The sequence below is a fragment of the Lipotes vexillifer genome, unplaced genomic scaffold (assembly GCF_000442215.2).
Source record: "Lipotes vexillifer unplaced genomic scaffold, Lipotes_vexillifer_v1.1 scaffold1699, whole genome shotgun sequence".
NCBI classification, from domain to species: domain Eukaryota; kingdom Metazoa; phylum Chordata; class Mammalia; order Artiodactyla; family Lipotidae; genus Lipotes; species Lipotes vexillifer.
The window spans coordinates 1,639,906-1,651,881 of NW_006796961.1; the positions used below are offsets into that span (position 1 = coordinate 1,639,906).

At 60.8% G+C, this 11,976-nt stretch overlaps 2 protein-coding genes across 2 annotated transcripts; one reads left to right on the top strand and one right to left on the bottom strand.

Moving 5' to 3' along the window:
- Window positions 1–508: 508 nt before the first annotated feature.
- PRDX2 (peroxiredoxin 2) lies at window positions 509–3,423 on the top strand. Its single transcript, XM_007469098.1, has 5 exons — window positions 509–753; window positions 849–1,002; window positions 1,833–1,955; window positions 2,120–2,250; window positions 3,105–3,423. The coding sequence occupies exons 1-5, from the start codon at window positions 651–653 to the stop codon at window positions 3,188–3,190; spliced, it is 597 nt and encodes a 198-aa protein (XP_007469160.1). The 5' UTR covers window positions 509–650; the 3' UTR covers window positions 3,191–3,423.
- A 2,167-nt stretch (window positions 3,424–5,590) lies between these two features.
- Window positions 5,591–7,417, bottom strand: JUNB (JunB proto-oncogene, AP-1 transcription factor subunit). Its single transcript, XM_007469099.1, has one exon. The coding sequence runs from the start codon at window positions 7,132–7,134 to the stop codon at window positions 6,091–6,093; it is 1,044 nt and encodes a 347-aa protein (XP_007469161.1). The 5' UTR covers window positions 7,135–7,417; the 3' UTR covers window positions 5,591–6,090.
- Window positions 7,418–11,976: the final 4,559 nt, after the last annotated feature.

Here is an 11,976-nt window from a genome sequence, read left to right on the forward strand (position 1 = left end):
TCTTTCCCTCCCCCGAGCTTGCAGTGGACCCGACCGCTCCGCTAGTCCGCCCACCCCTCCGCGCTAGGCGTCATGGTTCGGGCCTACTATAAAAGGCTCCAAGGCCCAGGGCACACTTCGCCCTGCGAAAGCGAGTCTGTGCGTCTGTGGGTCTGTGCGTCCCGCCCTTTCCCACGCAGGTATGGACACCTGGAGTGCATCGGGCTGCGGGGAGTCCCCTTGGAGCAGCTCGGGCCCTATCCAGACCTCAGCGCTGGCCGCCTTTGTTTTCCGCCCGCCGTACTGGCTGCCTTTGTCCTTGCGGGGAAAAACGAGGCCAGAGCCTTGGAGTACAGGCCGCATCCCCAGGCTCCCCGCCCCCAGCTCGCGGCATCTCCTCCTGGGGCGGTGGGCTTGCGCGACCGCGCTCAGGCCGACACGCTAACTGGGGGCCGGCCGGCAGGTGCCCGGCCCCTCTAGCTGTCCAGGGGGGCGGGTCTCCCAAAATCTCAAGGCCGTGCCAACCTGGTCCCGGAGAGGGTGCGAGGCAGTGCTGCTGCCTCCGCCGCTCTGACTCAGTAACTGGGCCCGGTACGCAGCGTGACCTTGGGAAGCGAGGACAAAGGGTCGTCCAGGGCGCACTGACCGGGCGGGGGTCTCGGCTTTCAGTCATGACCTCCGGCAACGCGCACATCGGAAAGCCCGCCCCGGAATTCCAGGCCACCGCCGTGGTGGATGGCGCCTTCAAGGAGGTGAAGCTTTCAGACTACAAAGGTGAGGGCGGCCTGGAGGGGGCCCTGGTGGGGGCGGGGCACAGGCATTAGAGGGACTGAGCCCTAACTCCTGTCTATTCCCACCCCCTTCCCCAGGAAAATACTTGGTCCTCTTTTTCTACCCGCTGGACTTTACCTTCGTGTGCCCCACGGAGATCATCGCTTTCAGTGAGCGTGCCGAGGAGTTCCACAAGCTGGACTGCGATGTGCTGGGCGTCTCTGTGGACTCTCAGTTCACCCACCTGGCTTGGTACGACCAGTGGGGACCAGTAAGGAGGAAGGGTGCAGCTAAACCTACACCTCTATAGGGTCTGAGCTGTGTGTTCTCCTGGCCGGTGCTCAACCTCTGCGCCTCCCTTTCCCATCAAGAAAATAATGGAGGGGCTTCCCTGGTGGCGCAGTGGTTGAGAGTCCGCCTGCCGATGCAGGGGACACGGGTTCGTGCCCCCGGTCCGGGAAGATCCCACATGCGCGGAGCGGCTGGGCCCATGAGCCATGGCCGCTGAGCCTGCGCGTCCGGAGCCTGTGCTCCGCAACGGGAGAGGCCACAACCATGAGAGGCCCGCGTAACACACACATAAAAAAGAAAATAGTGGAAATAGTGATTCCCAAGTCCTCAATGATGATGACAGTAATTAGCTTTTGGAAACTAGTTTCGTGGCGTAGAGAGTTAGCAGATGCTTTTTTTCACTTAGGGCAACACAGCCTCCCTCCCATGAACTATTTCAGCAAGGTGGAAACTCCAGTTCAAGAGAGTGAAGGGCTGGACCCAATGACACAGAGCTAGAGAGAGGAGGATGGGGACTCTAAGGCAGGTTCTCTGCCTTAAGGTGCTGGAAACCACCAGCACATGTGAAGCTACTTTGCTAGAGTATTAGCTTAGTCTTCCCAGCTGTGAGAAGCAGCCCCAGCACCCACTTCAGGGTGGGGTGGGTGGCGCTCCCCGGGGGTTGCTCAAAAGCCCCTTATCTCTCACCTCCAGCACTCCCTCTCCAGCCCTTATCACATGCAGGCCCAAAGGGTGAGGACCCTGCTGTGCCAGGCATCCTGAGGTCCCAGCCCTGTCTCCCCCACCCACAGGATCAACACCCCCCGGAAGGAGGGAGGCTTGGGCCCCCTGAACATCCCCCTGCTGGCTGATGTAACCAGAAGCTTGTCCCGTGATTATGGCGTGCTGAAGGAAGATGAGGGCATCGCCTACAGGTACTGTGGGACCCTCAGGAAGCCCCCATCCTCAGAGTGAGGGGATCACTCTTGGGTGATGCCCTCCCTGCCCCCAGCCCTGTGGCTAGCAGGAAGATGGTGCTCCCTCCCTGGGTCCTGACAGTGGGAACTCTGGCTCCTCACTGTGAACTATGATATCTCAGGGGCCTCTTTATCATCGATGGCAAGGGTGTCCTTCGCCAGATCACCATCAACGATTTGCCTGTGGGGCGCTCCGTGGATGAGGCTCTGCGGCTGGTCCAGGCCTTCCAGTACACAGATGAGCACGGGGAAGGTGAGCCGAAACCCACATTCACATGTGTTAACACATGGGTACATATGCAGCCCCTCTGTCATGCACACATACATTCACTGCCCGCTCTGTCGCTTGTGTGGGGTGGTTGTGAGGGCCCCAAAGAAGATTTAACTCAGGGCCTTGTCTGCAGGAAGTTTCTAGTCTGGTGGGAGAGATACCCCAATATAAGGGTGGGGAGCTGGGGAGGTAATAGAAATCTGTAGAAGGTATTTGAGAAGGCCTGTGCCAAGGCAGGCTTGAATGTTAGTTGGATCAGAATATCTTCTCACGTGAAGGCCACAGCCTGACCACAGGCCCTCAAAGTCCACTGGGGCTGGGGCTAAGAGAGAAAGATGCAATTAAAGGAGCCAGAAAGAAATTAAAATGTCAGCCAGGGAATTCCCTGGCGGTCCAGTGGTTAGGACTCTTGCACTTTTACTGCCGAGGGCTCGAGTTTCCCCTGGTCAGGGAAACTAAGATCCCACAAGCCACACGGTGCGGCCAAAAAGCTAAATAATAAAATAGGGACTTCCTTGGTGGTCCATTGGTTAGGACTCTGCGCTTCTACTGCAGGGGGCACGGACTCAATCCCTGGTCGGGGAACTAAGATCCCACGTGCCACATGGTGTGGCCAAAACTAAATAAATAAAATAAAATTGTCAGTCAGAAAATCCTGCAGCTGGGCTTGGAGGGCTTCTCTTACCATGTGGCATGGTCTTAGGCCTGGACCACTTGGCTCCAGGCTTTTTCTTCTGCAACTCATGCTCTTGCTTTGCCTCTTTTTATCCCCTCACTACTGCTCTACCTTGAATATGGCACTCCAGCCTCATATGTGCACCCCTGTTTTTCCACAGTCTGTCCCGCTGGCTGGATGCCAGGCAGTGACACAATCAAGCCCAGTGTGGACGACAGCAAGGAATATTTCTCCAAACACAACTAGGCTGGCAGAGGGGTGGCAGGCTTGGGCTCTTGGCCCCCATCTGTGCCCCTACCTGGGTGCCCCATACTGACCCAGGAAAGGCCCCTTCAGACTCTACAGTCCATGACCCCAGAGGGCTAGGCCAACGCTTTCTCAAGCTACCAGCTGAGAGCTGGTGAATGGTGACCCCCTCCTTGGAGCCCACATAGCTGAGAACAGGCCTAGAGGTGACTAATAAAGTATTAGGGACAGATGTAAGTCTGTGTTGGTGTGATTTGTCCTGGCGTGGTACCACCCCCCACCCCCTTCTCCAGGGTGTGTCCTGGGAAACTGACATTGTAGTTACTGATCTCCACCACAAGGTGGCAGCCTTGCATCATGCTCACTGCTTACTCTCCTCCCTCTTTCTCCTTGGCCTGAAGACGGGTGGAGAGGCCGGGGGCGATGGTGCTGTTGGCCCCTTGCAGGGAGCAAGTCCCAGGCTGCCTTATACAACCTGAAACCTGGCCATGCAGAGCAGCGCACACACCTAAACAGCAGCCAGCCTGGGTTCAAATGCCGCTTAAGCTGTGATCTTCCCTGGGTCTCTTTAACAGCAAAATGGGAATAAAGACAAACCTACATTTCACCGTTTCGCGTTAGAAGAGATGAAGTACGTGAAGCTCAGGGCTCTGTTAATGGTTATTAGGACCAAGTTCCTGGGGCTGGAAGAAGGTGGGGACCCAATCCTGAGCATAGAACCAAGAGAGGGAGCTTGAGGTAGAGGCACAGTCCCTGCTGCAAGTTCTATACCACCCCAGGCTGGAAGGGCTGTGCCTCTGCCCCTGAAGTGGAAGGATGAGGATTAGGCTGGGAGGCAGGTGTTAGGAGCAAGACAGTGTTTGAAGGAGCTCAGTTTGATGCTGTGCATGTTCAGGCAAGTGGCTTTGCCACTCTGAGCCCCCATTTCCTTCCACAGAACAGGACTGACAAGCTCATTTAATCCATAGACCCATTATTAATACTGCTATCCAGCCTAATGCCCTCCAAGGTCACCCATCTCAGCCTTGGGATTTTATCTACACTCCTCCCCAAGGCCCTGCGTGGTCTTCCCTGACCTCATCTCCCCACTCCTGGTTCACTCCATTGCAGCACACAGCCTTCTTGCTGTTCTTTAACAGGCTGATCTTGTTCCGGCCACAGGAGCTTTGCATGTGCTGTTCCCTCTGCCAGAAGGCTGTTACTCAGGATTTTCTCAGGGCTCAGCTTCAAAGCTGCTGAAAAATCGCCTCATTAAAGTTCCATGTCCCCAATCCATTCTCCAAAGCAGCTAACCTCCCCAGCCCCACACTACCACTTTGACCATTTTGTTTTCTTCCTAGCACTTACCACTATCTCCGAATCACGTTTGCTTGTTTATTGTCTGTCGGCCCTGGTCCCGTCTGTGACTTCAGGGCCAGGTCGTTCAGTACTTTATAAATGAATTAATGAAGCGTCTGTTCTACCCCACCTCGCCCCTGTGGCTTGGTTTCTCGATCTGTGTTTTTCTCTGCTGCTCTGGGGGCTTCCAGCTCCGAAGCCAGCCAGATCCCCATCGGGGCTCACCAGCCGCCCTCGCACCCGTCACAGCTGCGGGGGAGGCAGCCCCATGAGAGGGCGGCGGCGGCGTCCGGCGGCCCGAGCAGCCGCCCCGGCAGAACCAGACCTGGCAGTCGCCCAGCTCCCGGCCTGGCACCCGGGAGGGGAAACTGGCAGGCGGGCACCGCCCTTCCTGGCGGGGGTGGGGAGGGGATCGCGGCGGCAACGACGCGCAGGCAACTGCATCCCCCCTCCCGGGTCAGGTGAGACGGAGCGGGCGTGGGCTCGGCAGGACCCAGGCACCAGCCCGATGGGGGAGACTCTGGGGTGGCTCCCGCGGTTCTGGAGTGCGGCCCGCCCACCGCGGACGCTCTGGACCCAGGCCTGGGGCTTTCCGGGCCTTGGTAGCCGCCAGCCTGGGAAAATCCCGGCCCCTTTCCCGGCGCCGCGGCCCTGCCCGGCAGAGCGGGGGAGGGGATTCCCGGAATCTGCCCAGAGACCGCCGTCGCGTCACTGGGCAGAATCAGCCCATGTTTGGACAGCGCTTCCGTAGCGTCAGCGGGGAAAGCCCCGTCGCGCGCGGCTGGGCGGGGCCACGCCTGCGCACTGCGCGTTTCGCCCCAGGCATCCTGTCTCCCGGTGCTGGGGAGTTGCGGGACCTGGTCCCCGCCCTGCACCTTCCAACCCGGGAGATCGGGGGACGCAAGAAGGGTTGGACACCCAGGCTGGGGACGCAAGAAGTCTGAACAAAGCTGGCGAGATTGACACAGTTACAGGAGCAAGCCACAAACCGCAGTGGGGTGGGGGCATCCCACTAATCTCCCTCCGCCCGCCCGGCTTGGAAAAAAAGACAACAGAAATTAATAAAGAACCTTTTTTTTTTTTTACTTAAATAGATTCAATAAAAAGTAAGAACAACAAACGCACACACACACACAAACACATCTTAAAATAAATTCTTTAGAGCCCGACTGCGCGTTTCTTCCGCACAGTACGTGCAGAGGGGGGGAGGGCAGGGGGCGGGGGTCCCCTCCCCAGTATCTCCGAGGGCTTGAGTACCGGTCGGCGGGGCCAGCTCCGCCGCAATCGCCCCCTCCTCCCCTCCCTGTTAAATACACAAATATATTATATTCAATATGAATTGAGTCCAGCAGAAAAAAAAATACAAAAAAAACGTGGAAGGGGGGCTTGTAAACGTCGAGGTGGAAGGACTGGCCGCAGAGCGGGCGGGCAGGAGTCCAGTGTGGTTTGTGGTGCCCCCAGGCCCCGGGGCCGGTGCCCACCGCCTGCCCCCTCGCCCCATGGGAGGCGTGCGCCCAGCCGTCCAGGTTGGGAAAATGTCCGTACGGGGGATAGGGGGGCGCTCAGAAGGCGTGTCCCTTGACCCCAAGCAGTAGCTGGCAGCCGTTGCTGACGTGGGTCATGACCTTCTGTTTGAGCTGGGCCACCTGCTCGCGGAGGAGGCCGGCAGTGCTGGACAGCCCGGCGTTCTCGGCCTTGAGTGTCTTCACCTTGTCCTCCAGGCGCGCGATGCGCTCCAGCTTCCGCTTCCGGCACTTGGTGGCCGCCAGCCGGTTCCGCAGCCGCTTGCGCTCTACTTTGATGCGCTCCTGGTCTTCCATGTTGATGGGGGACACCGGCGGCGTGGCGTCGCGGCTGCGCGCCTCAGGCACGGTCTGCGGTTCCTCCTTGAAGGTGGAGGCGCCGCGGCCCAGGCCCAGCTGAGCCGGGTGACCGCCGGCGAAGGGCGGCGCGTGTGGGAGGTAGCTGATGGTGGCCGTCGGGTACGAGCTCCCAGTCCCGACGGTGGCCCCGGCTCCTCCGGAGGTCGCAGAGGCTGGAGAATAGCTGCTGAGGTTGGTGTAGACGGGAGGCGGCTCCGGGCCGGCATATACGCCCCCGGGCCCGGCCGGGGGCCCCCCGCTGGCGCCCAGGGACACGTTGGGGGGCGTCACGTGGTTCATCTTGTGCAGGTCGTCCAGGGCTTTTACAAAGCCGTCGGCGAAGCCTTCCTGCTCCTCGGTGACGCCGCCCCCTGCGCCCCCCGCACCTCCACCACTGCCACCCCCGCGGGGGTAAAAGTACTGTCCCGGGGGCGTGGGCGTCGTCGTGATCACGCCGTTGCTGTTGGGGACGATCAGGCGCTCCAGCTCCGATGAGGCGAGCTTGAGCGACGCGCCGGTGTCCGAGCCCTGGCTGGAAAAGTAGCTGCCGCCACCGCTGCCCTCTGGGCCGGGGCCCCGCGCTCCGGGTGCTTTAAGATTTCGGTAGGGGTCGGCCAGGTTGAGCGCCAGGCTGGGTTTCAGGAGTTTGTAGTCGTGTAGAGAGAGGCCGCCCGGGGTCCGGCCGTATCCGGCCGCTGCGTATGAGTCGTCGTGGTAGAAGGGCTGTTCCATTTTAGTGCACATCCGGGCGGCCCGGTCGGTCTGAGGGTCCCTGCGGGGCCGCCCCGAGCCTCGCTGCAGCGAGACGCGCGCAGTCCGCGGAGGTGGCTGGACCAGGTGTCTGGACGCGCGTTCCCGGGGGCCTGTACGGGCCGAGAGAGGCCAACAGGCGGCTGTGCACGGAAGCTCTGTGCGGCTTCTCTAGCCCCTCTGCCCCCCTCTGGCGCACTCGCTTTCTTCGTGTTGCCGTCCCCTTTGCTCCCCGCTCCCCGTTAGCTCCGATGCTGGCCTGGACGCGCTCAAGGTCCCGGCCGCTCAGCCGGAGCCACACGCCTTTATACGGCGATTGTCAGCTGCGGAAGTGCGCTCCGATTGGCGGTCGCCCGAGCCGGGCCCCCGCGCCCCCCTCCTGGAGCGTGGGGAAGGGGAGGAGGCGGCTCGCGTCATTGTCAGGAAGCGCGTGTCCTTGTAAACAGCGGCCACGGGCTGGGTGGCTCGGAGCGACTGCAGGGGGAGGGGCTCAGAGGACTCTGGTGCGCGGGGAAGGGGGCGCTGGGGCGGTCAGAGGTACACGGGGAGAGGCTTCAGGGAGGGCGATGACTCCCCTGGAGTACTCGATGAGGGATACGAGGAACTGGTACAGAGCAAGTGTGTGTGTGTTGGGGGGACGGGGGTGGTCCCGAGCTGCACACGGAAAGGCCTGAGGGATCTGGAGTCTTCCAGAGGGGCTGGGGGGCTGAGAATACACTGAGAGACCCCCCCCAAAGGAGAGACAGGAGGGTTAAGCAGGGTAGGTGGGGGAGTGGTAAGGAGACGCCTGACTCAGAAATTGAGTGGGGGTCCAGGGTACAGAAGAGCTGAGGGACTGGAATTTTCACGGGAGGAACTGAACCCAGGAAAAGTGAGGAGGGGGAGCGATCAAAAGTGTACACGGGAGCTGCTGGACACCCATTATGCAGAAAATGAGTAGGGGTCCTGGAGTCCATGGGAGAGACTGAGAGTCCCCCACAAGTTGGAAGGGGAAGGAATTGGGGGTCCTAAATATGGAAAAAGTGAGTGAGGGTCCTGGGGTACACTGAGTCAAGGAAAATATGTGGGGTAGAAGATTAGGACACTGTCAGAGGTTGGAGGTCACTGGGGGTCATCTGCGAAGGCCCGACGGAGAATTAGAAGGGTCGGGGCACCCCTTCAGTACTGAGATAGTACTGACAGAGGGTCTCCGGTTGAGACATGAGAGGTCTTTTGAGGATCCTGGGGACCTGGACTGCTGCATCTTCCACGATCGGCGTCCCCTCTTGTGGGTGACCTCTAGGTGCCTGTATACTCTGTCCCCACCCCAAAGACCTCCCCCAGTGACCCTGGGCTTGACCGACACAGCGTCGGCTCCTGGTGCCTAGACCCAGCCCGACGGCCGGGGCGCGGTCGCCCAACCCCACTCCTTCCTTAGAAACAGGCTGGGGAAAGAGCGCCGCGGCAGGAAGTGTGGCAACAGCCCGGGGGAAAGGAACCGGGCCCTGCCTCCGTCACTCGAATCCTACGGGACCATGCGCCCCGCCCTGGGTCCAGCCGGGTTCTGCGCCTCGTAAGAGGAACCTGGGCTTGCGACCCCAGAGGAAGCTAGGGTCGTGGGACAGGCCCCGCCGCAGAGGCCTCCAGTCGTCGATCCCCACCCAAGCAATGGTTCAGCCCTTGGCGCCCACAGGCGATCGCCGAGGCTGGCAGTCCGGGACGATTCCATCGGCCTGACGGAGGGGGACTCACCGGGGCCTGGTGGCCATGGCAACAGGCCGGAGTCCGCGGGCAGGATTGGGGGCGGGGCGGCCCCCGGAGTCTCTCCCCGCCGCCCATATAAGGGCACAGGAAGGGGTGGGGTTAACGCTGTCCCGGAGCCCCGGCCAGGAGCCGGCTGCCCCGATCTGCCAGGTCCCAGGGCGCGCCAGGGCCCCAGGACTGCTAGTCCCGACCAGCCCCGGCCGCCTGGCCCGGCCCCACCCAGCCGCTCTGGGGCCGCGTCCTGCGAGGCCCTGCCCGACTCGACCCAGCCAGGCAGGTCCCCGCCTGCCCGCGGGCATGGGTCGGACTTCGCCCCCGGCCCGACGGGCGTGGAGGGGGCGGGTCAGTGCCTCGAGGCGACCCCGGTGCCTGGGCGGGCTGGCACGGCTGCCTCCGACCTCGAGCTGGGTGCCCTTACTTTCTGCCAGGAGGTCTGGGGCCCCTCCCCCCATACATCCCTAGGGGCTGGGGTGTCCCCTCTTCACTTATGTGGGTGACGGTCCCTACTCCTGTTTCAGTGTGCTGGTCGCCTCACCATCCAGAATACCTAAAAGGGGGATCCTTTCCCTCATCTGAGTTGTCTCCCTCATCTGAGGGAACCCCTCCAGAGCCCCTTCCCCAGGAATGGGTGAAGGTTTAGATGGTGAGGCTTCCAGTTAGACTTAAGGTGGGACTTCCAAGCAGACAGGCTGTGAGCCACTAGAACCAGAGGTGAGCTCAGTCTCTCTCTCTCTCACTCAGAGAGAGTGTGAGGCCTCTGTCTTTTGGGAGCATGGACGTTTCTTTAGGGTAGAGAGAGGCTGAGGGAGGGGGGCTAGCCAGACTTTGTAGGGCAAGCGCAGAGCTCACCAAGTGTGGAGGAGAGAAGGAAAACGAAAGAGGCACAAGAGAAACTGAGCTCTGTGGGGGCTGGGGGAAGTCCAGCAGAGCAGTGGCTTTGGGGAGGAAGGTCCCATGAGAAGCTGGGGGTGTCCCCATCTTTGGAGGGTCCTTGTGATCCCTGGGTACCCCCTCTCCTCCTCCCTTGCTTGAACTGCTCCCCTCCCCCGCCTCAGGCTCAAGGGAGATTCCAGTGGCCGCTGAGTCTGGCAGGCAAGCTGCCAGGCCTGTGTCTCCTGCCCATGCTAATAACTGCAGCTGACATCTGGCTGGGCCCTGCGGGGGCGCAGCGGGCAACGTCGGGGGGCTGGGCAGGCCTGGCTGGAGGGCAGCATATCAGGAAGCCAACCTGCAGGTCCCACGGGCCAGGAGGCCACAGTGAGTCAGCCCTGACCAGTGCTGAGGCTGCCCATGCCAGGGGAGTCCTGGAGAGAGGTGAGACTGGCCCAGTAAGGGTAGAGATGGAGGCCAAGGACCCAGCAAGGAAAAGTGGATGTATGGGGGGTGGGGGTCAGGGCAGGGAGGGATGCAGGGTTAGAGTCATGCAGACAGCACGACTCAGAGACCCTTAAGATAGGCAAACAGACTGAGAAATAATAATTATTATTTTTGTAGCTAACACTTATACGGCTCTTACCATGGGCCAGGCACTCTTCTAAGTGGTTTACATAGAATAATTCATTGCCTGCTTCCAACAACCCAGCGAAATGCATGCCATTTGTAGCCCCATTTAACAGACTAGAAAACTTAGGCACAGGAAGGTAAGGAACTTGCCTGATATCCCACAGCTATAAGCACTGGACTTGACCTAGAACCTGAGCTGTCTGGCTCCAGAGCATTAGCCACTTTTTATGTGGATAATGACAATCAGAGAGGCATTTATGCAGTGCCAACTGTATGCCAAACTCTGCAGGCCCTTTCATGAAAGGTCTCATTTATCCGGGCTTGGGCACAGGGCAGAGGGCTGCTGGTGTGTTTGGGGGCAGGTCAGCATGCTCTCTGCATGGGTGTTTGACCAGGGGGTGGGGATTGGGCCAGTGAGGGAGGGCGGGGGCCCAGCTAAGCTGGTACAGCCGGTTCCAAGCCCCTGCCAGTTTCACCCTTCTAGCCTGGGTGCCACCACCTCATGCCGCCCCACTGGCGCCAAGGCTGGCCGTTCCTGTGAGGAAGGTGTGAGGATAGCCCCCTCCTCCGTCTGCCCTGGGTGCCCAGACTAGCATCTGGGTACTGCCCAGGCCCTGGGCTCCAGACCAGCATCTGGCTGAGGAGTCTGTGCCCAGGCTTCCCTCATGCCCAGGGGCCCGGGGCCTGGGGCACTGGATAAGGAGGAAGTTTGCCACCACCCCCCCCCCCCACCTACGGGTCTCTCTGGGGCTTTTGGCCTTGGCAGGAGGGACTTCTCCTTCTTATAAATAGCCTGGCGACCCCCCTCCCCCCTGGCCTACTGGCCGGCAGGGCCCTCACCAGGAAACTGGGCTGGGGGCTGCCTGTGAGTCAGCTAGTGGGCAGGCCAGGACGAGAACCCGCAAGTCATAGCACCCAGGCTCCCTCGTCCCTGCCCCTGGGTGTGGACAGGCAGCTGGCAGGAAGAGGCTGAGGATCTCGGAGGCCCTCCCCCAGGAACCCCTGGCTTTCCAGTTACTTCCCTCCTCCACCTCTGTGGTTTGGGGGGTCCCTCACCCCTCTCCTGGAGAGGAAGCTGCTCGGTTTTCTTGGAAGCAGGAAGGAGAGTCTGTCTCCTCAGGCTGACTCAGCTGGGCATGAGGGGAGTTTCCCACAAAGCTGTTTCTGTGCCCCCCACTGCTGGCGAGGTCTTGGGGGGCCTGAGCATGGCTGAGATCCCAGGTGCCCCACTTACGGGGGATGTGCTGACAAAACAGGCCCGCATCCCACCAGGGACTGAGGCTGCTGAGCTGGGCCTCCTAGGGGAAGTGACAAACAGCAGGCCGGGAGCGGGGGCGGGGGTGGGGGGCGGCGATGGTTGGAGAGAGGAAGCACCAGGATCTCTGGGTGGGGGTAGAGACTGGTTGGGAAGCCCAGAGCCCCGCAGCATGGTCCAGGGGCATGTGTGTGTCTGGTTGGCTGTGGGTTAGTGTGTGGCTGGCCTGTCAGGACGTGTGAGAGTGTGTGTGAGGCCTGTCTTCTCAGGGCATGTGTCTGTGTGTTGGCCCAACACTGCAGGGCTGTGTAGGACCTGCTTGCTTTGGCGGGTGG

Bases quoted from the DNA above. Each gene is read 5' to 3' on its own strand.
- PRDX2 (XM_007469098.1), top strand. From the start codon at position 651: ATGACCTCCGGCAACGCGCACATCGGAAAGCCCGCCCCGGAATTCCAG. The intron at 754-848 runs GTGAGGGCGGCC...CCCCTTCCCCAG, and splicing joins GAAGCTTTCAGACTACAAAG to GAAAATACTTGGTCCTCTTT. The intron at 1,956-2,119 runs GTACTGTGGGAC...ATGATATCTCAG, and splicing joins GATGAGGGCATCGCCTACAG to GGGCCTCTTTATCATCGATG.
- JUNB (XM_007469099.1), bottom strand. From the start codon at position 7,134: ATGTGCACTAAAATGGAACAGCCCTTCTACCACGACGACTCATACGCA.